Genomic DNA, 27968 nt, shown 5'->3' on the forward strand with positions numbered 1-27968 from the left:
TTGTTAAAACTAAAGCCTTTGGTTATTTTGAATCAACAATGAGGTACACTGTTACAGATTCTCTAGGATCTATCATCAAAAGCAATATACTATCTTAAGATATAATTGTGTCTTTCTCTGAATAAAACTTACTGGGGGAATTTCTCAAATTATATGTTATGTTATGTCCTGGACTTTTATGGAATAAGAATATAAGAAAAGTATGTTTGTGGTATGTTTAGGTATCTTTTATAAAATTCTGCTTGAAAGCATTCTCCATTGTTTTACTCAAAGTCCCTTATATTAGGAGCTGCTGATTAGTTCCCCTTGAATTTCATGATAGGATAAAATTTGTCTTGTTTTAGAGGAAAAGTTGTCTTATTGGATAACAAGATCAATACAAATTCTATACCTTTTTGTCTTAGTTGTCCTGATGTTCAGAACTAACTTGGCGCTCAGCTACATTAATATATCCCACCTATCAGGCGTAATCATTTGCCTGTTCTTTTTTTTTTAGTGATTGATTGATTATGCCACCTCAGATTCTTTCAGAAATATAAATTATACATAGGTAAAAATTTAAATACTCATAACTTCTCATTATGGAAAACTTATGTTTTAACTTGTAGCTATTGAAAATAAATTTGCCAAAAGTATTGCCTTTATGGAACATGTTTCTAACTAGCTTTGTACCCTCTCGTTTACCTTTAGCTTCATCAAACAGAATTATTGAAAGAATATTCTCTGGGGCAGTAACAAGGTAAGAAAAAGCATCTGAGTTTAAAAATGAATTAGAGATGGGGAACCTGGGTGGCTCAGTGGGTTAACCATCTGCCTTTGGCTCAGGTCCTGCAATCTCAGGGTCCTGGAATTGAGCGCCCCCCCCCCCACCATTGTGCTTCCTGCTCAGCAGGGAGTCTGCTTCTCTCTCTCCCACTGCCCCTCCCCCCACTCCTGCTCTGTCTCTTTCTCAAATAAATAAAATCTTTAAAGAAAAATGAATGAGTTACAGGTAACACTATAGCAATCTCATTTTAGCACAGCTTCCTGCATAGCGTGGCTTCATACAAGACAGTAGTAATTCTTTAACTTATGAGCATTAGTCCTTTACCTAAGTACAGTAACAGTATTTGATTCTGGTGATTATTTGCATTCAAATTGGAAACCAGACTTCTTTATTCATACCTGCAAATGTCTTCTGGTTTCACCCTCCAGGCCTTTGCAAACAATATAGGCAATGGAAGGGATGCTCTTTGTTAGGTTTCCAGCCTTCTAATTTTTCTTTGACTTAATTTCCAAAGAAAGATGTTGTTTTATTTCTTAGTCTGTCATCCTACTTACTTTATCTGAGTAATTGCTCAGGAAAAAATTTATAACCATGTGTTTTCTTCAGGGGAAAAACAGTACAGAAAGAAGGAAGAATGAGCTATGCAGACTTTGTTTGGTTTTTGATCTCTGAGGAAGACAAAAGGAACCCAACCAGGTATGACTTCTTTTCTTTTTTTTTAATTTAAAATCAATTAATTAACATACAGTGTATTATTAGTTTCAGAGGTAGAGTTTAGTGATTCAATCAGGTATGACTTCTAAGTTTCCTTTGCCAGGAATGTTAAATATTTGAACAAAGCTTGAAAAAGTCATGATGTATACTCAGTGGATGCCATCTTGACCTAGGGGTACCAAGATGAATTAGACTTAGTGTCTGACCTCTCAGACTGAATCCATAGTCACAGCATATCAAGTGCTTTTACCTCCAGAAACAAAGGTGAAGTGACGTGTGAGCTGGCTCTGAGAAGTAGGACTAGTAAGCCTTTATACGGAATGTGGGAATATATATTATGAGTTTTCGTTTTATGATCTTGATGGTTCAGAAGTAAATTAGAGAGGGAAAGAAGTAAATTGTGGAAGAGAATTAGAAATGGTAGTGAAGAAAATTATTAACAAACTCTATGAACATATACTTGTTCTCTTTTCTTCTCTCCATGTCTTTAAAAAACATAAATTACATAAAGTAATAATTAGAACAGTGTAGTTTGGGGTTTGTAATATATGTAGAAACAATATAGTAAAGTAATAATTAGAACAGTGTAGTTTGGGGTCTGTAATATATATAGATGTAGTATGTAGAGCAATAACAGCACAAAAAGAAGAAGGAAGAAAGTCATATAGGAGTAATATTTCAGTGTCTCACTGGAATTAAGTATAAATCTGAAGTAGATTCTAAGAAGTTAAAAATGTATATGGTGGCCCCTCTTTCTGCCCGTAGGTCCTGTCCCCATGCTTTAATAAAACCGACTTTCTGCATGCATGCATGCATAAATAAATGAATGAATAAATAAAATAATAAAAATAAAAAATGTATATGACAAGCCCCTAGAGCAACCACTAGAAAATTAACTCAAAAATATGTAGGGAAAAAAATTGTTAAAAGAATTAGAATGTTACACTTAGAAAATAATTCACTTAATGTAAAAGAAAGCAGTAAAGGAGAAACAGGAAAAATGCCAAGACAAATAGAAAACAAAAAGTAAATGGCAGACATAAGTCTAACTGTATCAATAATAACAATTTATAAATGTGAATGGATTAAACATTCCTTTGAAAGGCAGAGATTTTCAGACTGCGTTTAAAAAACCAATATATAATTATATGCTATCTACATGAGAAATATTAAAGATACAATAGGGAGAAAAAATTAAAAGGAAGTATAGGGATATGTCATGCAAATAACAACCATAAGAAACTTGGAGTGGCTTTATAAATATCAGAGAATGTAGACTTCAATACAAAAATAATTACTAGAAATGAAGAAAGACATTTTATGTGATAAAATGTCCAACAGGAAGACACTACAATTACATATATGCACCCTGCAACATCAAACCCTAAAATACATGAAACAAAACTGACAGAATTGAAATAATTCAACAGTAATAGTTGAAGATTTCCATACCCCTCTTTCAGTGATGGATAAACAACCAGGAAGAAGATCAACAAGGAAATAGAAGTCATGAACAACACTACAAACAAAACTATAAAACCAAATAGACCTAATAGATATCTATAGAACACTCCACCGAGGAATGTAGAATATATATTCTTCTCAAGTACACATGGAATATTCTCTAGGATAGACTATGTGGCAGGCCATAAAACAGCCTCAGTATAAAAAGAAGTAAATCATACAAAGCATATTCTCTGACCACAGTGGAATAAAATTAACAATAACAGGAATTTGGGAATTTACAAACATGTAAAACAACACACTGCTTAAATAACCGAAGGATAAAAGAAAAATACATCAAAGGAAATAATTTGAAATGAATGAAAATGAAGGGAAAAGTACCACAACTTTAAGATGAATGAAAATGGAAACACAGTATGCCAAAACTCATGGCAGTGCTACATGCGGTGCTAAGAGAAATGTATAGCTATAAACGCATATACTAAAAAACAAGAAATGTCTCAAATCAATAACCTAACCTTCTACTTTAAGACACTGGGGGAAAAAGAGAAAATTAAGCATAGCAAACACAAAGAAGGAAAGAAGAAAGATTGAAGTGAATAAATTAGAGATAGAAAACAATAGAGAAAATCAGTGGAACCAAAAGTCAGATTTTTTTAAAAAGATTAATAAGGTCTTAGCTATACTGATCAAGAAAAGAAGATATAACATTCAAATTGTTAAGATCAGAATAAAAGAGGTAACATGAATGCTGACCTTACAGGAATAAAAAGGATTGTTTTATATATATATATATATACACACACACACACACACACATATATATACATATATGTATATATAAAGATATACTTGTGTATACATATACACATATATGTATATATATGTGTATATATATGTATATATACGTGTATATGTATATATATATGTGTGTGTGTGTGTATACACACACAATATAACAACTTTATGCTTACAAATCACATAACTTAGACAAAATGAGCAAATTCCTAGAGGGACATTGGTTCAAGATGAAATAAAAACTCTGGATAGGAAAAATAATCCCAGGCTGATATGGCTTCATTGGAAAATGCTACCAAACATTTTTAGAAACAAAACAAATGAACATGGGGGTGGGGCACAGGGGAGAGGCAGACCGAGAAACAGATTCTTAACTATAGAGAACAAACCGATGGTTACTGGAGGGGAGATGGGTGGGAGGATGGGTCAAATATGTGATGGGAGTTAAGGAGGGCACTTGTTGGGATGAGCACCTGGGTGTTGTATGTAAGTGATGAATCACTAAATTGTATACCTGAAAAATTATAACAATTCTTTACAAACTTCCAAAGAATAAAAGAGTAAAGAACACTTGCAGATTCATTCTGTGAGGCCAGTATTACCCAGATACCCAAACCAGACAAAAATGCAAAGTTGGTTTACCATCTAAAAATCAATATAATATACTGTATTAATAGAACAAAAGATTGAAACCACATGATCATTCTAGTAGTCTCAGAAAAAGCAGTTGAAAAAGTCCAATACCTCTTCTTGATTAAAAAAACACTTAAAAATTTCTTTGACCTATAAAGGATTATATGAAAAATCTACAGCTAACAACTAGTGAATAGTAAAAGATTGAAAGCTATTTCCTGTGATCAGGAAAAAAAATAAAGATGTCTGTTCTTTCAACATTGTACTGTAGGTTCTAGCAAAGGCTATTAGGCAAGTTAATGAAATAAAAAGCATCCAAATTGGAAAGGAAGAAGGAAAACTATCTATTTGAATATAGGAAATCCCAATAGATCAACTGAAAAACTGTTAGAACTCAGTAAAGATTAAATAAGTTGCAGGATATAATACAAATTTATAAAAAAAAATTCTATTTCTATGCACAATGAAAAGCCAAAAATAAGGAAATAACTCCAGTTATAATAGCAGCAAAAAGAATAAAATACCTAGGAATAAAATTAACAAAAGAAGTATAAAACTTATACTGTGAGAACTACAAAACGTTGTCAAAAGAAATTAAGGAAGATCTAAATGAAGACATCCCATGTTCATGTATCAGAAGGTTTAAAAATAGTTCGAGGGGCGCCTGGGTGGCTCAGTTGGTTAAGCGGCTGCCTTAAGCTCAGGTCATGATCCCGAGGTCCTGGCATCAAGCCCCGCATCTGGCTCCCTGCTCAGTGGGGAGCCTGTTTCTCCCTCTCCCTCTCCCTCTGCCCCTGCTCGTGCTCGTTCTCTCTCTCTTTCTGACACAAAAAAATAGAATCTTTAAAAAAAAAAAATAGTTCGAATGTCAGTACTCCACAAATAGATTTGTAGATTCAAAGCAACTCCTAAGAAAATCCCAGCTACTTTTTGTTGTTGTTTTTGTAGAAATGAAAAAGCTGAATCCTGAATTCATATGGAACTACAAAGCGATCAGAGTAGCCAAAACAATCTTGAGAAAAAACAAAATCATAGGATTCACAGTTACTGATTTCAAAATATACAAAGCTAATGTAAACAAGACAATGTGATACTGGCATAAAGATTGACGTATAGATAAACAGAGTTGAATTAGGAGTCCAGAAGTAAAAATAAATCCTCACTGTTTATGGCTAGTTGATTTTCAACAAGGATGCCAAGATAATTCTAATGGGGAAAATTGCCTTTCAAGAAATGGTACTGAGAGTTGGATATCCACATGCAAAAGAGTGAGTTTGGACCCCTACCTCACATCATAAACAAAAATTAGCTCAAGTAGATCACAGATCTAAATGTAAGAACTAAAACTATAAAACTTCTAGAAGAAAATATAGGAGTAAATTTTTGTGGCTGTGGTTTCTTAGATATAACATCAAAAGCACAAACAAAAAAAGAAATGTGTGAATTGGACTTCAAAAAAATTAAAATTTTTCATGCTTCCAAAGACAACATCAGGAAAGCAAGACATGGGAGAAAATATTTGTAGATGATCTATCTGACAAATGATTTGTATCTAGAATATATTATATATTTTATATTATATAGAGAGAATGTATTGTATATAATATAACTCAATAATAAAAAGATTAAAAATGAGCAAAATATCTAAATAGATATTTCTCCAATATCATAACAAAATTCTTGATATCATTAGTCATCAGGAAAATACAAATCTAAACCATATTGAGATACCACATCACACCCACTAGGATAGCTATAGTCAAAAAGTCAGATAATAACAAGTGTTGACAAGGATATAGACAAATCAAAACTTTCATATGCTGCTAGTGGTAATGTAAAATGCTGCAGCCACTATGGAAAACACTCTGACAGCTCCCAAAGAGTTAAACATAGAGCTACCATATGACCCAGCAGTACTACTTCTAGAAATATACCCAAGAGAAATGAAAACATTCACACAAAACCTTGGACACCCATGTTCATAGCAGTATTATAATAGCCAAAAGATAGGAACAACCCAAGTATCCATCAACTAATGGATGGATAATAAACAAATGTGATATATCCATGTAATCAAATATTATTTGGCAGTTAAAAAAATGAAGCACTGATGCATACTAAAATATGGCTGAATCTTGAAAATATTATTCAAATTATAAGACACCAGTCACAAAAGACAACATATTGTATAAATACATTTACATGAGTTGTCCAGTACAGGCAAATCTGTAGATACAGAAAGTAGGTTAATGGTTGCCTAGACTATGAGGAACCTAGGAGAAAATGAGGAATGATTGCTAATGGGTATGGAGTTTCTCTTTGGAGGCAATGAAAAGTAATTGTGGTGATGGTTATGCAACTCTGTGGATAAACTAACAACCGCTGGATTACACATTTTAAATGGATTGTGTATGTGATAAGTGAAATATATCTCAACACAGCTGTTTAAAAGAAAAAGTTGAAATAATACAAAATATATTCTCTCACCATAATGGAACTGATGTAAAAATCAGAGAAAGATGACTGGAAAGTCTCCACACACTTGGAAATTAAACGACACATTTCTAAACAACCCGTGGGTCCAAAAATATTTCTCAAGGGGGATTAGATAAACAAAAGATAGAGGAGTGCTATGAATAATATATACACTATACCTAAAGGTCATGACTTAACTGAACTGAACCATTTTGTTTAAAGTCACAAATTAGGGGTGCCTGGGTGGCTCAGTCAGTTAGGTGTCTGACTCTTGATTTCGGCTCAGGTGGTGGTCTCAGGGTCATGGAATCAAGCCCCCTGTTGGGCTCCACACTCAGCAGGGAGTCTGCTTCAGTTTCTCTCCCTCCAACCCTCCCCCTGCATGTTCTCTCTCACTCTCTCTCAAATCAGTCAATCAATCAATCAATCAATCAATCTTTAAAAAATAAAGTCACAACTTAACAAAACTTACCCAGGAAAAAATACATAACCTGAATAATCATCTTATATCTGTGAAAGAATATTGAATTCAAAGTTAACAACCTTCTGAAAAATAAATGTCAGCTCAGATAATTTCACTGTTGTAGTCTTCCAAACATTTGAAGATGAAATACCAAGTTCTGCACCGCTTCTTCCAGAAAACAGAGAAAGAGGGAACAATACCCAACTCATTTTATGATGCCACTTATTACCTTTATACCAAAACCAAACACATCCAAAAATAAATAAATAAATAAAACTACAGCTCAATTTCCTTCATGAAGACAGACCCAAAAATCATTAAAATAATAGCAAGTCAAAACTCAGCTTCTCAATTTTTCAGGCCCCTTTTCCAGAATCAGCAGATGCTCCAGAGGAAAGATGGTCTCAATTGCTAGGCTCCTCATCTCTGGATTTCCTTCTAGCTCTGGATGTCATAATTCTTCACTGCTGTTAATTTAGTCCACTGCCTTCAAACAGTATTTTTCCTCCAGATTTTGTCAATGGGAGGGTTAATCCAAAATACTTAGTTCATCATTACTAGAAACAGAATTCCTCAGGTCAATTTTTCATATCTTGAGATCCAGTCATGGATCTCTACTTGAAGGAACATCACCTTAAGAGATTTTTTGGGTCAAAAGCTTTCTTTTGTGTTCCTTTTCTGCCTTGCATGTTGCTTTTCTCCTATTTAATAAGCTAACATATTGTTGAGGCTTTATTTTTTGCCAGGCGACAAGTGTTTTATATGCAATCTTTGATTTAATCCTCACATCACTATCAATTTAGTGGTCCCATTTTACAGTTGAGGAAACAGAGCTCTAAGAGATTACACACACAGTAATTGACCTAGCTTGGATTCAAATCCATGTCTGTATGACTCCAAATCCTGGGCTCTTTATCACTACGACATATGGTCTGTTATATGAGACAGCATGTTTGCATGTTTATCTTCTTAACAACTAGGCTGTGGAATCCCTAAAAGAGAGTTAGTTCTCTTGGTGCCCTGAAATGCCTTATTGTGTAAGAGACTAAAAATTAGGCCAATCATGGAGAAACTCCTAATTTTGACGTGCTGATATGTTTCCTTGGCTCCTGTTGGCACTTCCGAGGCACCCAGTATGTGTGTTGTCAGTGCTTCACATTGCCTCACTAAAGCAGAATGTGAGCAGAAGGCAGTTAAGCCTCACTGTTTTAAAGTAATAAGGGAAATGTCTGTACATCAAAATCAAACTCTTATGTAACAAAATGTAATAGGCAACACTTTGCAGGATTCAGGTTTGTGCCTGATGAAAGACATGGGTAGAAAAAATTGGTTTCTTTAAAGAAATAATACTATACTCACTAAACTAGAATGAGTGCTTTGTAAAATACTGCTTATAAAATTAGAATCTTGAGTCCCTCCTGTGCCTGGTTCTATCAGGGTTAGATATGGAGAATATCCAGGCTCTTGCAGCCCTCTTTTGGTATATACTTTAACCACCCTTCTGTTCTGGGTGGGTTGGTTGGTTGGTTGGTTGGTTGGTTGGTTGGTTTTTAGTCCCATTCTGCTTCTGCTTCGTCTTCTGACTAGATGTCCTCACTGGCAAATACCTCATTCACCTTTATGTGTGAGGGAAGTAGGCCAGTGCCTTTGAAGTTATAGGTGCTAAAATATTTATACTAATTATTCAAAGGATTATATATTTAATCCCTAAGCGATAATGGAGTTTCCTATAACTTTCTTCTTCAGTAGCTTATAGGGTAAGTAATGTTTGATCCAGAACTTTATTTCATTCAGCCCGAGGACAGGGGCAGGAAGTAATCTTGTTTATGTGTACAGATGTGCAAGTACAGTTTGTCATGAATATAATTATGCTTTAAAACCAAAAATTGGTGGCAAATTTAGTAAAAATTTAACACTAGTTCCCTGTGGATAGTTATTCCTTTTGTGTGCTTTTCTGTTTTCTGGCAACAAATAGTCATTACATCTAGCCTTAGAAAATACTACCTTTGGTAAGGGGGAAAAATCTGCATTGGAAAAGAAATAATTTTAGAAAGTATCTAGTGTTTCCAATAAGAAAGTCCCCTCTGAACATGTCCTCCTGTATGTGTTTAACCAGCCAGCCCCTGCTTCTAAACTTCCAGGAACAAATAACTGTCTACTGAAGGTATATTGTTTCATTTTTCTAGCTCTAGGTGTAAAAACATCTTTCTTTTGTACATTGATCCTTTTTATGCTCTCTAATACAGAATTATATCTGATCCATCGACCCATGATTACTCTCAAATATTCAAAGGCAGCTATCATGTGACTTTGTCAGATATCAAGGCAATATGTCTGTCTCTTTGCCTTCTAGCTTTCTTTCTCTCTTATGGGTTATAGAGACTTACTAAAGTGTATACTTTAGCTTTGTTTATTGTATAGACTCTTTTATCTTAGTTCTTAACTTAAAATGCAACTGACTAAAGTAGTTTATATTTCTCAGTAAAATAAGTTGCCTTTCACTTCAGTACCATTAGGTACTTGTCAAAACTAAGAGTTACTTTCCTCCTACTGTCCTAATTTTTATTATCTTAAGATAAGTAATAAGGAATTTGAAGGCTAAAGAAACCTTAGAGACTAGTCAAAGGAAAGGCTACTGCTCCTTTTCCTACTACGCAAAACATTATTACTAAAAATGTAGTGACACAATGGAATAACAACCACATTGCCACATTTATTATAGCCCTCTGCTCATGAGATCACTGTAAGGTTTTTCTCACAATCAGGAAATATTTCAAAGTGGGGTAGTAGTCTTTTGAAACTTATAAAACTCAGAGTAGATGTGATATGACTGATCTCACCACAGCCAAACTATTACTACATGTTCATTGGATCCAATGAATGTCTCTTCTGTTCTTTAATGGTAACATTAAACATCAAGCTGATACAATTTATAAAAATAGTTTTCTCAAAAGAACTTTGCAAATATTAAATATTTAATTTGTTGAAATAATAGAAAATTTATCTCTCTGAATAAAGGTACTAGATTTTAATGTGATTTACTTGAAAATAATAGTCACAACTTAGTTAATTTCACCCTTCTCTCCTTAAAAGATAATTTTTAAAACCATTAAATATATGGGGGTTCTTAATATGCCTCAGGGACTACAAATGAGAGTTTAACCAAGGGCCTCCTAGAACCTTATCTTAAGAAGTTTTAGTTTACCCCCAGGAATCAGCGGTTTTTTAGAAAATATTTGTCCCTGTCACCAGTTAATGCTAATGGCTTCATATTTTGTAATTAATTAATGCCATGGCTAAATTGCTACTCTAAGTGACAATGCTAAATGATAAAGTGGTGATAATATAGTGTGAATAACCTACTGAGTGAAGATAGAAATTTAATCACTTCTAGTACTTTTGTTCCCTCCTGAAATTATACTAAAATGACAGTGAAGAGATTTTTTTAAAGAATAAATTCATGGGGTTCCTGGCTGGCTCAGTCAGTAGAGCATGCAACTCTTGATATCAAGGCCATGAGTTTGAGCCCCACATTGGGTGTAGAGATTACTTTTAAAATTTTTAAGAAAAAAAAGAAAATAAATTTGTTATTAACAAAGGAAAAAAGAGAAGAGATAAATATTTGGAAACTGAAAGTAAATAAACTTAGCAGACTACCTAAGTCCCAAGTTAACAGAGATAAGGACCAAGAAGCAACTAGATATACCCAGCAAAAACCTTCAAACATTCAAGACTTGGGGGACCATGGAAGTGGGTGGGTGGAATAAAGGTAAAACCAAAAATCAGGAGAGTTTATATAGAAAGTTTGAACAAACAGTTGACCCCCAGATTATCTCTGCCCAGGCAGAAGACTGGTACTTTATTCCCACGAGAGTATAAAATAGAGGATCTCTAGACTGGGGAGCACAATTGAAGGTATGGGTACCATACTGAAAACAAAATAAATGAGTATATGCATATGAATGCTGAGATGCCCAGTCTTCATTCCTCACTCAATCTACAGAATCCAGGCAACCTGTTCTGAACCTCTATGCAGGTGAATAAAAGGTGCTTTTGTGGAGAATCTGATCAGACCTTGAAGGTTTGACTTTGGATCATTTCCAAGGAATGAACCCAACCAGATTATTTTACAGTAAAGAAACCTGTAGATCAGAACTTCCAATCAGCTTTTTAGCATCTATTCTTAAATATGAGTGGAGAACAAAGGATCTCTAAATACCCGAGTAAAACCTCTTACATAAAAGGTAGAGACCAAACAAACAGAAGGGGGGGAAAGTAACATGAATGAAACAGACAACTTCAGGGAAAAGAAACCTACAGCAGCAATAACAAGACACTATAATAGAAGAAATTACATTCACAGAACATAAACAGAATGATAATTTTTATAAAAGGAACATTCAAGGAACCAAAGATGAACCCTGGAAAATCAAAACTATGATAACAAAACACAAATGTCTCGAAGGTAAGGTTAAATAAACATCACAAAAAGAACAACGAAAAAGATGAAACAATAGAAAAAAGTTATGAAAATTAAAGAACCAGTGCAAAAAATCCAGACATAACTGGAAATTGAAATATGTAAGCCATGTATGCAATTTCAAAATTTCATTGTAAGAGATTGATGTCAGCAAGATGGCAGACTAGAAGCTTCCATTGCTTGTCCCCTCACAGAAGCATGAATTTGAACAGCTATCCATGCATAAAAATACCTTCACAAGAGCAAAGGATTCCAGATAAGAGATTGCAGCACCTGGATGGAGCACAGAAATAAGAAAAGATGAAGAAGGTAGAAAGGAAAATCTCATATTACCTGTGTCATCCCAGCGCTAAAGCCCAGGCAGCCCAGTATGGAGAGATACCCTCTCCACAAGGGAAGGAGAGTGAAGTGAGCATCCACCTTGACTGTGGACCCCAGCAACAGGCCCCCAGTGAACATCAATAGCAGGCAAGCACCAGTGGGCCCAGCCACTAGGCCCAGCCCAGTGCCAGGCCAGCCCCCACAGAGCCACGCTCCAGGTTCACTTCAGCACCAAGCCAGACCTCACAACACCAGACTCCAAGTAGGCTACCGCAGACCATCCTCCATAACTGTCCAACACCAGGTTGGCCCCTGCAACCCCAAGCTTGCCCCAGTGTCATATCAGCCCCTAGATCCCCAGGCTCCAGCAAAATCCAGTAGACCTCAACAGTGACCAGCCCCAAGAGACCCAGGCTCCAGGTCCACCACTGCAGACCTACACTTCTGGCATCACAAACCCATCCCAGCAGCAGGCCACACCTTGCAGACTCCAGCTCAAGACCCAGCTACTACCAGGTCAGCCCCCAAGGACCCAGGCACAAGCCTGCTCACTTGCTGACCTGGGCCCCCTGAGGATTCTAGCCACAGACTCACCACAGACCCCATCAACAGCTTGCCCAGAATTTCTGAACACACAGACTGCTAAAGGGCATTCTCTGCCAAAGTCAGTCTTTAAAGATTGAAAGAGATGCCTCCTTTTTCAGATGCAGAGACATCAATGCAGTGTCACAATGATCATGAATAACCAAGGGAATGTGACACTACCAAAGAAAAAATAAAATACCAGTAACTGACCCTAAAGAAATTGAGATCTGCAAACTGCCTGACAAAGAATTCAAAATAATCGTCCTAAAGAATCTCAATGAACTACAAGAGAAAACAACGAAGCAAACTCACAGAAACAATACATGAAGAAAATGAGAAGTGCGACACAGAGAAACCATAAAAACAAGCCAAAAGGAAATCCTAGGACTGAAGAACAAAATGACTGCACTGAAAAATTCCACAGCTTTACCAGCATACTCGATCAAGCAAAAGAAAGAATCAGTGAGCATGAAGACAAGTCAGCTGAAATTACCCAATCAGAGGAAAGAAAAGGAAAAGAAAAAAATGGAAAAGAGGGCAAAAAGTCTGGAAGAATTAGGGGACACCATTAAAAGAAACAATACTCACATTAACGGGAGTCCCAGAAGAAACAGATAAAGAAAAGGGAGAAAACTTATTTAAAGAAATGATGACAGAAAAATTTACTAATCTATAATCTGGAGAGGGAAATGAACATCCAGATCCATGAAGTCCAGGGAACCCCAAACATAAAATATAAAGAGATCTTCACCAAGACACATTATAAACAAATTCTCAAAAGTCAAAGACAGAATTTTGAAAACAGCAAGAGAAAACCACTCATCACGTACATGGGAATCCCTAGCAGTGGATTTCTTAGCAGACTACCTTGCAGACCAGGAAAGAATGGGATAATATATTCAAAGTGCCAAAAGAAAAAACTGCCAACCAAGAACACTATACTTGGCAAGGCTGTCCTTCAGGGGAAGAAAGGTGAGATAAAAACTTTCTCCGTCACACAAGATCTGTGGGAGTTCATCACAGTAGACCTGCTTTACAAGAAATGCTCAAGAGGGGTGCCTGGGTGGCTCAGTCGTTAAGCGTCTGCCTTCGGCTCAGGTCATGATCCCAGGGTCCTGGGATTGAGCCCTGCATCGGGCTCCCTGCTCAGCGGGAAGCCTGCTTCTCCCTCTCCCACTCCCCCTGCTTGTGTTCCCTCTTCTTGCTGTGTCTCTCTCTGTCAAATAAATAAAATCTTTAAAAAAAAGGGGGGGGGGAAGAAATGCTCAAGAGAGTTCTTCAAATTGAAAGGAAAGAATGCCAACTAAAAGGAAAACATATGAAAGTATAAAACTTATTGTAAAACTAAGAATATAGTCAAATTCAGAATACTCTTAATACTATAATGGTAGTGCATAAATCACTTTTAACTCTGGTATGTAAGTTAAAAGACAAAAGTATCAGAAATAACTATATCTACAATAATTTGATGCTAGATACAGAATATAGAAGAGAAATAAATTGTGACGTCAATAACAAAATGTTGGGGAAGGAGAAGTTAAACCATACAGATTATGTATGCAATTGAACTTAAGTTCTTATTACCGACTTAAAATAGATTATTATAACTATGTTTTATTGGAAGTTTCATGTTAAACAAAAAGTACCCTATAGTAGATACACAAAAGATAAAGAGAAAGTAATCAAAGTATACCACTACAAAAAACCAACAAATGACAAAGGATGACAGCAAGAAAGGAATAAAAGGTCTACACAATAGTCAAAACCAATTAACAAAATGGCAGTGAGTCCTTATATATATATATAATTACTTTAAATGTAAATGGATCAAAATAGCTGATCAGAAGACACAGATGGCCAAATGGATTAAAAAATAAAATCCCACAATATGCTGCCTACTAGGGACTCATTTTACCTCAAAGGACACACATAAGCTAAAAGTGAAGGGTTGGGAAAAGATCTTCCATTGAAATGGCAACCAAAAGAGAGCAGGGTGACATTACTTAATATCAGACAAAATAGACTTTGACTCAAAAACTGTCACAAGAGACAAAGAAGGTCATTATAAAATGATAAAGGGGTCAATTCATGAAGAGGATACAACAACAACTGGGTGAATATATATGTTCATATATATTCATATATATTTGTTCATATATATTCACCCAACAACAATTGGGTGAATATATATGCACCCAACATTCGAGCAAAATAAAAGTAAATATTAACAGAACTGAGGGGGAAAATAGCAATATAATAAAAGGGACATCAGTAGCCTACTTGCAACAATGGATGGATCATCTAGACGAAAAATTAGGAAACAGCAGACTTGAACAACACTACAGACCAAATCGACCTGACATATGCAGAGCATTCCATCCAACAGCAACAAGACACACATTCATTTCAAGCAATCACAGAGAATTTCCCAGGATAGATAATATGTTAGGCCACAAAACAGTCAATAAATTTAAGAAGATAGCATTATATCAAGTATCTTTTAAAACCACAGTGGTAAGAAACTAGAAATCAACAGTAGTGGGAAAATTGCAAATATGTAGAAAGTTAAAACACTCATGATCAATTAGTCAAGGAAGAAATCAGAAGTGAAATAAAAAAGTATCTTGAGACAAATGAAAATGGAAACAAAACATATCAAAACTTATGGGATGCAAAAAAAACTTATGGGATGCAGCAAAAGCAGTTCTAAGAGGGAAGTTTAATAAATGCCTACAGTAAGAAAAAAAAAGAAAGTTATCTGAAATAACCTAGCTTTATACCTCAAGAAACTAGAAAAAGGATACACTAAACCTAAAAGTAGCAGAAGGAAGAAAATAATAAAAATCAGAACAGAAATAAATGAAATACAGACTAGAAAAACAGTAGAAAAGATAATTAAACTAAGTTTTTTTATGAAAAGATAAAATTGACAAATCTTAGACTAAGAAAAAGAGAAGGCTCATAAATTATAAGTGAAAGAGAAGATATTACAATTGATTCCACAGAAGTAAAAGCAAGAGATACTATGAAGATTTATATGCCAACAAATTGGATAACATACAAGAATGGAAAAAATTGTAGAAACATACAACCCTCCATGACTGAATTGTGAAGAAGTAGAATTTCTGAACAGACCTATAATGAATGAGTAAGGAGATAGAATCAGCCATCAAAAACTTTCCAAAAAAGAAAAGCCCAAAACCTGATGGCTTCACAGGTAAAGAAAAATAAATGCCAATGCTTCCCAAACTCTTCTCAAAAGTCGAAGAGGAGGGAACACTCCCAAACTAATTTTACAAGACCAGCAATTCCCTATACCAGAGCCAGACAAACACACTACAAGAAAATTATAGACTAATATTCCTGATGAATATAGATGCAGAAATCCTCAACAAAATGCTAGCAAACCAAATTCAACAGCACATTAAGAGGATCATACACCATGCTCAATTGGGGATTATCCCTAGGATGCAAGGATGGTTCAACATACACAAATTAGTAAGTGTCATATACAACATTAACAGAAGTGTTAAAATAATATGATCAACTCCATAGATACAGAAAAACCATTAGACAAAATTCATACCATCTCATAATTTAAACACACACACACACACACACACACACACATACACACACACTGGGTAGAAAGAGAATGTACCTCAACAAAGGCTGTGTATAACAAGTTCACAACTAACATCATACTCATTGGTGAAAGCTGACAGCTTTTCCTCTAAGATCAGGAATAAGACAAGTATGCCTACTCTTGCCACTTATTCAACTGGAAGTTCTAGCTAGAATTTTTAGGCAAGATAAAGAAAAGACATCCAAATGAGAAAGGAGGAAGTAAAGTTTTTTCTGTTTGCAGAGGTCATAATCTTATACAGTTGACCCTGTAACAACACAGGGGTTAGGGGCACTGACCTCCTACACAGTCAGAAATCCACATTTAACTTTTGACTCCCCAAAAACTTAATTACTAATAGCCTACTGTTGACTAGAAGCCTTCCTGATAACATAAACAGTTGATTAACACATATTGGTATGTAAGATATATTATTTACTGTATTCTTAGAAGGAAGTAAGCTAGAGGGAAAAGAATTTTTAAAAAATTATAAGGAAGAGAATATACATTTATAATACTGTACTTACCGAGAAAAATCCATGTATAAGTGGACCCATGCAGTTCAAACCCATGTTGTTCAAGGGTCAATTTTATATATAAAACCCTAAAGACCACCAAACACTATGAGAACTAATGAACTAATTTAGTGAAGTTGCAGGATACAAAATCAGTCTACAAAAATCCATTCATTTGTACATGCTAATAAGGTATCTGGAAAAGTAAAACAATCTCATGTACAATAGCATCAAAAAAAATTTTTTTAATGTAAGAATACATTTAACCAAGGAGGTCAGAGATCTGTACACTGAAACCTATAAAACCTTGATGAAAGAATTTGAAGAGAAGACCAAAAAAATGGAAGGATATCCCATCTTCATGGATTAGAAGAATTAATATTATTAAAATACTCCCCAAAGCTGTCTATAGAGCAATGCAATCCTTCTCACAATTCCAATGACATTTTTCATACAAAAGTAGACAAAACAATCCTAAAGTTCATTTGGGACCACAAAAGATTGCAAAGTGCAAAAGCAATCTTGAGCAACAAGAACAAAGCTAGAGGCATCACATTACCTGATTTCAAAATATACTACAAAGCTATACTAATCAAAAAAGTGTGCTACTGACATAAAAACAAAAATATAGACTATTAGGCCAGGTAAAGAGCACATAAATAGATCTGTGCATTTATGGCCAATTGACCTTTGACAACAATGCCATGAAGACACATGGGGAATGGAAAGTCTCTTCAATAAAGGATGCTGGGACAACTCGTTATGTCCATGCAGAAGAATTAAGTTGAACACTTACCTCACTTCATTAAAAAAAACAACAAAAAACAAAAACAACCTGAAAATGGATTAGAGTTAAATGTAAGGCCTGAAACTATCATTACTAGAAGAAAACATAGAGAACAGGCTTCCTGACATTGGTCTGTGCAATTTGATTTTTTTTATATGACCCAAAAGCATAGGTGAAAAAAAATGCAAAAATAGATGATGGGATTGTATCAAACTAAAAAGCATCTAGTAGGGAAGAATCAAGAATAAAAACAACCTACAGAATGGGAGAAAATATTTGTAAACCATACATCTGATAGGAAATCAGCATCCAAAATATACAAGGAATGCATACAATTCAGTAACAAGAAACAGTTCAGTAACAACTCAATTTAAAAATGGCCAAACACAGGGGCGCCTGGGAGTTTCAGTCAGTTAAGCATCCGACTCTTGATTTTGGCTCAGATCACGATCTCAGGGTTGTGAGATCCAGCCCCACATCAGGTTTCGTGCTCAGCGGGGAGTCTGCTGGAGATTATCTCTCTACCTCTCTATCTCCCTCTTTCCCTCCACCCCCCGCTCACACTCTCTTTCTCTCTCTTTCTCTCTAAAGTAAGTAAATCTTTTTTTTTTTAATGGGGAAAGGCAAAATCAACATACAGAAATCTGTTGCATTTCTATGTATGCAATAATGAAGCAACAGAATGAGAAATCAAGAAATCAGTCTCATTTATAATTGTACTAAAAATCATAAGATACCTAGGAATAAACCTAACCAAAGACTTAAAAGATCTATATTCTGAAAACTGTAAAACACTGATGAAAGAAATTGAAGATGACACCAAGAAATGGAAAAACATTCCATGCTCACAGATTGCAAGAACAAATATTGTTAAAATGTCTACACTACCCAAAGCAATTTACACACTTAACACAATCCCTATCAAAATACCACCAGCATCTTTCATAGAGCTAGAAACAAACAATCCTAAAATTTGTATGGAACCACAAAAGACCCTCAAATAGCCAAAGCAGTCGTGAAAAAGAATAGCAAAGCTGGAGGCATCACAATTTCGGGCTTCAAGCTATATTACAAAACTGTAGTGACCAAGACAGTATGGCACTGGCACAAAAACATGCTCATAGATCAGTGGAACATAAGAGAAAACCCAGAAATGAACCCACAACTATATGGTCAATTAATAGGAAAGGATATCCAATGGAAAAAAAGATGGTCTTTTCAACAAATGGTATTAGGAAAACTAGACAGCAACATGCAGAAGAATGAAACTGGACTACTTTCTTATACCATATACATACATAAATCCAAAACGGATGAAAGACCTAAATGTGAGATAGGAATCCATCAAAATCCTAGAAGAGAACACAGGCACTGTGGCAACTTCTTACTAGATACATCTCCTGAGGCAAGAGAAACAAAAGCAAAAATAAACTATTGGGACTTCATCAAAATAAAGCTGCACAGTGAAGGAAATAATCAACAGAACTAAAAGGCAACCTACAGAATGGGAGAAGATATTTGCAAATGACATATCTGATAAAGGGTTATAACGTATCTAAAATATATAAAGAATTTATTAAGCTCAACACCCAAAGACAAATAATCCAGTTTAAAAATGGGCAGAAGAAATGAACAGACATTTTTCCAAAGACGACCAAACAGATGGCTAACAGACACATGAAAAGATGCTCAACATCACTCATCATCAGAGAAATACAAATCAAAACTACAATGAGATATCACTTCACACCAATCAGAATGACCAAAATTAATAACACTGGAAACAACAGGTGCTGGTGAGGCTTTGGAGAAAGGGGAACCCTCATGCACTGTTGGTGGGAATGCAAACTGGTGCAGCCACTCTGGAAAATAGTAAGAAGCTTTCTCAAAAAGTTAAAATTAGAACTACCCTACAATCCAGCAATTGCACTACTAGGTATTTATACAAAGGATACAAAAATACTGATTCAAAGGGACACATGCACCCCAATGTTTACAGCAACATTATCAACAATAGCCAAATTATGAAAAGAGCCCAAATGCACATCGACTGATGAACAGATGAAGAAGATGTGCTACACAATGGAATGTTATTCAGCCATAAAAAAAAGAATGAAATCTTGCCATTTGCAACAACGTGTATTGCACTTAGAGAGTATTATGCTAAGCAGAGTAAGTCGGAGAAAGACGAATACCATATGATTTTACTCCTAAGTGCAATTTAAGAAACAAAACAAATAAACATGAGGGGTGAGCCAAACCAAGAAATAGACTATTAACTATAGAGAACAAATTGAGGGTTACTGGAGGGGAGGGGGGCGAGGGGATAGATTAAAAAGGTGATGGGTATCAAGAAGGGCACTTTTGATGAGCAACAGGTGCTGTGTGTAAGTGATGAATCACTAAATTTTACACCTGAAACAATATTGCGGTATATGTTAACTAGCTAGAATTTAAATAAAAACTTGGGGGAAAAGGAAAAAAATATAATAAAAAATAAAAGTAAAATGGGCAAAGGACCTGAGTAGACATTTCTGAAAAGACATATAAATAGCCAACAGAGAAGAAGTTAAGATGGTGGAGGACTAGGGGCACCCTAAGTTTGTTTCATCCCTTGAACACAACTAGATAGTTATAGAATCATTCTGAACACCCAAGAAATCAGTCAGAGATCTGAGAAGACAAATGCTGCAAGTCTACAAGTAGAAAAACAACCACTGTTTGGAAGATAGGAGGTATGCAGACTTGAACCCGGTGTGATATAGCTGAGGATACCACAGAGGGGAGGGAGCCTGCTTAAGAAGGCTACCTGAAAGTATTATAAGCAACAAAGTGCAAAAGCGAAACTTTTAGAAGTCTGCTACAGTAGGGGACATGCCTAGCTTAACAGTGCTCAGGTGGTGAAGCAGGGTAGAATCCCAGGTGTGACATCCTGGTCTGAGGATCCCTGGGGTTGAAAGACAAACAGGTTGTGCCTAAGTGCAGCAGAGTTCTCAGGCATAGGAGCAGGGATGCCAGCTGAGAACACTGAGTCTGTCTCCATGCTGGCTTTCTGCTCTGTGTTGCCATTAATTGGGAACCACTGCAGAGTTGTATGATCACTTTCCTGGGATGGATCCAGCAAAAGGCAGAAGTGAGATGAGACACTTCCTGAAAGGAACAATGCAGTCCTAACCACAGCAGACCCTAAAATTTGGAGTTTTGAAACTCAGTCGCATGCCTAAGATAAAAATTCTTGGTCAGAAGCTGGATGAACACAGAGTTCTGATGGAAACCAGGGAGACAAGACTGGTTGCCCTTCTGTGAGGGGTCACTGAAGACGACAGGGTGTGAATTTTCAGCTCTGGGGCTAGAGAGCAGGGCGCTGCTATCCTCATCCCACCCCTCAGTGCTGAAAACCTTCAGGTAGCAAAACAGCACCACCTACTGGAGTCCAGAGCCACTTACACTGAGCCCTGCCTCCCTCCACACTTGGAGGCACGTTTACACTCCGGCCAAGTCGGCCTGAGAATCAGCACAACAGGCCCTTTCCCCCAGAACACCAACAAAACCAACTCACTTAAACCAACTTGACTGATCATAGAGGGCTGCAAAGCTTCGACTCTAGGGGAAAACAGTATATAACATTCTTTGTGTTTTTATTTTTTAGTCTTTTAGTATTTTTTCAATTATAATCCTTTTTTCAATTATTTTTTATTTTTAAATTATTTTTACATATACTTCATATATATATATTTTCTGTTTCCTTTTGTGTAAGTTATTTTATCTATATATATATATATACATATATATGTTATTCTTATTTGGGGAAGTAGTTTCTTTTAATAAGCAGACCACAACACACCCAGGATCTAGTTTGTTTGTTGGTTGGTTGGTTGTTGTTGGGTTTTTTTTTTTTCCCTTTCTTCTTTTCTTTTGTGGACAAAATGACAAGACAGACAAATTCACCCCAAAAGAAAAAACAGGAGATAGCACTCATAGCCAGAGATTTAATCAATATGAATATAAGTAAGATGTCTGAACTAGAATTTAAAACAGCGATTATAAGGATACAGCTCAGCTTGAAAAAAGGATAAAAGACACTAGAGAATCCCTTACTATAGAGATAACTAAAATCTAGTCAGGGTGAAATTTAAAATCCTGTAATCGAGATGCAGTCTCACATGGAGGCCATAAAAATGAAAATGAACAAGCATAAAAATGAATCAGTGATATAGAAGATAAGGTTATGTAAAAAGAGCTGAGAAGAGAGAAAGAAAACTATTAGATCACGAGGGTAGATTTTAGGGAACTCAGCAATTCCATAAACATAAATAATATCCATATTATAGGAGTCCCAGAAGATAAAGGAAAAGGGGGCAGAATGTTTATTTGAGCAAATTGTAGCTGAGACTTTCCCTAATCTGTGGAAGGAAACAGACATTTAAGCACAAGAGGCACAGAGAACTCCCCTCAAAATCAACAAAAATAGCTCAACACCTTGACATATTATACTGAAACTTGCAAATTAAAAAGATAAAGAGAAAATCCTGAAAGCAGATCAGAACAAGAGGTCCTAAATCTATTAAGGGTAGACACATAAGGTTGGTAGCAGACCAGTCCACAGAGGCCTGGCAGGCCAGAAAGGACCTTCATGATATATTCAACATGCCACATGGGGAAAACATGCCGCCAAGAATATTTTTTTATAATAATATTTTTTATTATATTATGTTAGTCACCATACAGTACATCCCTACTTTTTGATGTAAAGTTCCATGATTCATTACTTGCATATAACACCCAGTGCACCATGCAATATGTGCCCTCCTTAATACCCATCACCAGCCTATCCCATTCCCCCACCTCCCTCCCCTCTGAAGCCCTCAGTTTGTTTCCCAGAGTCCATAGTCTCTCATGGTTCTTTCCCCCTTCTGTTTACCCCCCCCTTTCTTCTTCCCTTTCTTCTCCTACCGATCTTCCTACTTCTTATGTTCCATAAATGAGTGAAACCATATGATAATTGTCTTTCTCTGCTTGACTTATTTCGCTTAGCATTATCTCCTCCAGTCCCGTTCATGTTGCAGCAAATGTTGAGAACTCGTTCCTTCTGATAGCTGAGTAATATTCCATTGTATATATGGACCACATCTTCTTAATCCAGTCGTCTGTTGAAGGGCATCTCGGCTCCTTCCACGATTTAGCTATTGTGGACAATGCTGCTATGAACATTGGGGTGCATATGGCCCTTCTCTTCACTACGTCTGTATCTTTGGGGTAAACACCCAGTAGTGCAATGGGCTGGGTCATAGGGTAGCTCAATTTTTAACTTTTTAAGGGACCTCCACACTGTTTTCCAGAGTGGCTGTACCAACTTGCATTCCCACCAACAGTGTAGGAGGGATCCCCTTTCTCCACATCCTCTCCAACAATTGTCGTTTCTTGCCTTGTCAATTTTTGCCATTCTAACTGGCATAAGGTGGTATCTCAGTGTGGTTTTGATTTTAATTTCCCTGATGGCTAATGATTTTGAACATTTTTTCATGTGTCTGTTAGCCATTTGTACGTCTTCATTGGAAAAGTGTCTGTTCATATCTTCTGCCCATTTTTTGATTTGATTATTTGTTTCTCGTGTATTGAGTTTGAGAAGTTCTTTGTGGACCTTGAATACCAGTCTTTTATCTGTAGTGTCATTTGCAAATATATTCTCCCATTCCGTGGGCTGCCTCTTAGTTTTTTTGACTGTTTCCTTGGCTGTGCAGAAGCTTTTTACTTGATGAAGTCCCACAAGTTCATTTTATCTTTTGTTTCTCTTGCCTTTGGAGATGTGTCATGAAAAAAGTTGCTGCGGCCGATGTTGTAGAGGTTGCTGCCTATGTTCTCCTATAGAATTTTGATGGATTCCTGTCTCACATCGAGGTCTTTCATCCATTTGGAGTTTATCTTTGTGTATGGTGTGAGAGAGTGGTCAAGTTTCATTCTTTTGCATGTAGCTGTCCAATTTTCCCAGCACCATTTATTGAAGAGACTGTCTTTTTTCCACTGGATGTTTTTTCCTGCTTTGTCAAAGATTAGTTGCCCAAAGAGCCAAGGGTCCATTTCTGGGTTCTCTATTCTGTTCCATTGGTCTATGTGTCTGTTTTTGTGCCAGTACCATGCTGTCTTTGTGATCACAGCTTTGTAGTACATCTAGAAATCTGGTATTGTGATGCCCCCAGCTTTGTTTTTCCTTTTCAACAATTCCTTGGCGATTCGGGGCCTTTTCTGGTTCCATACAAATTTAAGGACTGTTTGTTCCAATTCTTTGAAAAATGTCATTGGTATTTTGATAGGGATGGCATTGAAAGTGTAGATTGCTCTGGGTAGCATGGACATTTTAACTATGTTAATTCTTCCGATCCATGAGCATGGAATATTTTTCCATCTTTTTATATCTTCTTCAATTTCTTTCAAGAGTGATTTGTAGTTTCTAGAATATAGATCCTTTATGTCTCTGGTTAAGTTAATTCCAAGGTAATGTATGGTTTTTGGTGCTATTGTAAATGGGATGGAATCCATAATTTCTCTTTCTTCAGTCTCATTATTCGTGTATAGAAATGCAACTGATTTCTGAGTATTGATTTTGTGTCCCGCCACATTACTGAATTGCTCTATAACTTCTAATAGTTTGGGAGTGGATTCTTTTGGGTTTTCCATATAGAGTATCATGTCATTTGCAAAGAGAGACAGTTTGACTTCTTCTTTGCCGATTTGGATACTTTTTATCCCTTTTTGTTGTCTGATTGCTGTTGCAAGGACTTCTAGTACCATGTTGAATAATAATGGCGAGAGTGGGCATCCTTGTGTTCATGATCTTAAGGGAAAGGCTTCCAGCTTTTCCCCATTGCGAATGATATTTGCTGTAGGCTTTTCATAGATGGTTTTTATGAGATTGAGGAATGTACCCTCTATCCTTACAGTCTGAAGGGTTTTAATCAGGAAACGATGCTGTATTTTGTCAAATGCTTTTTCTGCATCTATTGAGAGGGTCGTATGGTTCTTGACTCTTTTCTTGTTGATATGATGTATCACACTGATAGATTTGTGAATGTTGAACCACCCTTGCATCCCAGGGATGAATCCCACTTGGTCATGATGGATAATCCTTTTAATGTACTGTTGGATCCTATTAGCTAGGATATTGTGGAGAATTTTGGCATCCATATTCATCAGGGATATCGACTGTAATTCTCCTTTTTGATCGGGTCTTTACCTGGTTTGGGGATCGAGGTAATACTGGCCTCATAGAATGAGTTTGGTAGTTTTCCTTCTGTTTCTATTTTTTGAAACAGCTTCAGGAGAATAGGTATTATTTCTTCTTAGAATGTTTGGTTAAATTCCCTGGGGAATCCATCAGGCCCTGGACTGTTGCTTTTGGGGGCGGGGGTTGATCACTGCTTCAATCTCTTAATTAATTGGTCTGTTTTAAATAATCAATTTCTTCCTGTTTCAGTCTTGGTAGTTTATAGGTTTCCAGGAAGGCATCCATTTCTTCCAGGTTGTTTAATTTATTGGCATAAAGCTGTTGATAAAAGTTTCTAATGATCCTTCCTATTTCATTGGTGTTGGTTGTGACCTCTCCCCTTTCATTCATAATTTTATTAATTTGGGTCCTTTCTCTATTTTTTTGGATAAGTCTTGCCAGTAGCTCATCGATCTTAATTATTTTTTTCAAGGAACCAGCTTCTAGTTCTGTTGATCTGTTCTACTGTGCTCCTGGTTTCTAATTCATTGATCTCTGCTCTAATCTTCATCAACTGCCTTCTCATGCGTGGGTTAGGCCTGTTCTTCTGTTCCTGTTCCAGCGTCTGTAGGTGAGAATATAAAAACTGCATTTTAGATTTTTCTCTTCTTTTGAGTGAGGCTTAGATGGCTATGTATTTTCCCCTTAGGACTATCTTTGCAGTGTCCCATAGGTTTTGGACGATCTGTTTCCATTCTCATTGGTCTCCAAAAATTGTTTAAATTGATTTTTGATTTCCTGGTTTATCGAATCATTCTTGAGCAGGATGGTTCATTTTTCAAGTGTTTGAGTTTCTTCCAAATTTTTCCTTCTGATTGAGTTCCAGTTTCAAAGCATTGTGGTCTGAGACTATGCAGGGAATAATCTCCATCTTTTGGTATCAGTTGAGACCTGTTTTATGACCCAGTATATGGTCTATTCTGGAGAAAGTTCTGTGTGCTTTCGAAAGTTCTGTGTGCAATGAGTATTCTGTTGTTCTGGGGTATAGTGTTCTGTATATATCTATGAGGTCCATCTGGTCCAGTATGACATTCAAAGCTCTTGTTTCTTTGTTGATTTTCTGCTTAGGTGATCTGTCTATTGCTGATAGTGGATTGTTGAGGTTCCCTACTATTAACGTATTTTTATCTATATGTCTCTTTATTCTGGTTAAGAGTTAGCTTGTGTATCTAGCTGCTCCCCTGTTGGGGGCATATTTATAATTGTCATATCCACTTGTTGGATACATCCTTTAAGAATAATGTAGTGTCCTTCTGCATCTCTAACTAGAGTCTTTAGTTTAAAATCCAATCTGTCTGATATGAGAATTGCTACCCCAGCTTTCTTTTGAGGTCCATTGGCATGAAAAATGGTTTTCCATCCCTTCACTTTCAGTCTGGACATATCCTTAGGTTCAAAATGAGTCTCTTGTAGACAGCAAATGGATGGGTCATGTCTTTTTATCCAATCTGCACCCTGTGGGGTTTTATGGTAGCATTTAGGCCATTCACATTTAGAGTGATTATTGAGAGATACGATTTTAATGATGTCATGTTGCCTGTGAAGTCTTTGTTTCTATAGATTGTAACTTTCTGTTCTGTATCACTCTTGGGGCCTTTTTACTTTTATAGAACCCCCCTTAATTACTCCTGTAGGGCTGGTTTCGTGGTTATGAAATTGGTCAGTGTCTGGTGATTCTGGAAGGTCCTTATCTCTCCATCAATTCTGAATGACAGCCTTGCTGAATAAAGGATCCTTGGCTGCATGTTTTTCTCTGAAAGAGCTTTAAAAATGCCCCCCCCAACCCTTTCTCTCATTCCAGGTCTGTGTAGACAGGTCTGACGTAATTCTGATACCTTTGCCTTGGTACGTGAGAAATTTCTTTGCCCTGGCCGCTTTCAATACTGTATCCTTGGATCTAATATTTGCGAAATGCACTATGACGTGACGTGGCGTAGGATTGTCGTGGTTGAGCTTGGGAGGGGTCCTCTCTGCCTCTTGGACACGAATGCTTGTTTCCCTTGCTAGATTAGGGAGGTTTTCAGCTACAATTTGTTCAAATATCTCTTCTAGACCTCTCTCTTTCTCCACCCCCTCGGGGATGCCAATGATTCTGACATTGGAACGTTTCATTGAGTCAGTAATCTCCCGTAACCTACATTCTTGAGAATGGATTTTTTTGAGCCCAGATTCTATTTTAGCTTTCTGTTCTACTAACCCATCCTCCAGTTTGCTGATATGTTCTTCTGCCTCATTCACCCTGGCCGTCAGAGCCTGTAGTTTTGACTGCATTTGGCTCATAGACTTTTTAATTTCTGCCAGATTCGCTCTCATTTCCGCCCTTAGAGATTCTATATTCTCATTAACATTTCGTTAATACTTTTTTCAAGTCTACACATCATCTTGACCTTGTTACTCTGAATTCCGTTTCTGATAATTTGGTTATATCCATATCCATTAGTTCTGTGGCAGAGGCCACAGACTCATTGTCTTTTCTTTGCTGGGGGGGATTTCTCCTTCTCGTCATTCTGATGAGGAGAGGTTGCGGGGTTGTCCAGAGCCCAAATTATTGACTGGGACCCAGGCAGTGCGCACTTGTTTTATAGGGACCTTAGGGAAATGGGCTTCTTGATTTTTCAGCCTGCCTTCTAGGGGATGGGCCTGCCACGCCGATACTCAGGCAACCCTGTTTGGGTAGAGTCTCCATGTCCCCTGCGAGGGGGGATAGGGATGGGCACACTGTGAGCCGGTATTTCCAGACTTTTGTTCTCTGGCGGCTTTCCCTGGTGGTTTTCTGTGGCTCTTCCGAGAGTCAGAGCAGCAGTGGCCGAATCTCAGCCTCTGTCTCAGAACAGAGGGATCGCGGACCATTCTCCACTGATGTTCTGGCCACTTTAACTCTGTTTCTGTTGGTGCTGCTCAACCCTGCAGCGTCCCGGGATGTGAGCCCCACACCCGGCGTCCCAGCCCTCACTTCCAGGGCCGGTGCGTCTCTGTCCTTTTTGTTTCTAATACTGCTAGCCGCCCCCGCGTGCTCTGAAGCTCTGGCCCTCAGTCTGGTGGCGCGGGTTCCTGGCTCAAGGTCCCAGTCTGCTCTCTTGC

At 36.8% G+C, this 27968-nt stretch overlaps 1 protein-coding gene across 7 annotated transcripts in view; it reads left to right on the forward strand.

Moving 5' to 3' along the window:
* Positions 1-27968, forward strand: part of PPP2R3A (protein phosphatase 2 regulatory subunit B''alpha) — a 205041-nt gene that overhangs the window by 138805 nt on the left and 38268 nt on the right. For all 7 annotated transcript variants that reach the window (XM_045791823.2, XM_045791819.2, XM_045791820.2 and 4 more), the window contains 2 exons: positions 691-739; positions 1373-1462. In XM_045791823.2, the coding sequence (XP_045647779.2) occupies positions 691-739; positions 1373-1462 (139 nt within the window). The remainder of the gene's footprint in view (positions 1-690; positions 740-1372; positions 1463-27968) is intronic.

Source organism: Ursus americanus, chromosome 20 (genome assembly GCF_024610735.1).
Source record: "Ursus americanus isolate L20-20 chromosome 20, mUrsAme1.1.p, whole genome shotgun sequence".
Taxonomy (NCBI): Eukaryota; Metazoa; Chordata; class Mammalia; order Carnivora; family Ursidae; genus Ursus; species Ursus americanus.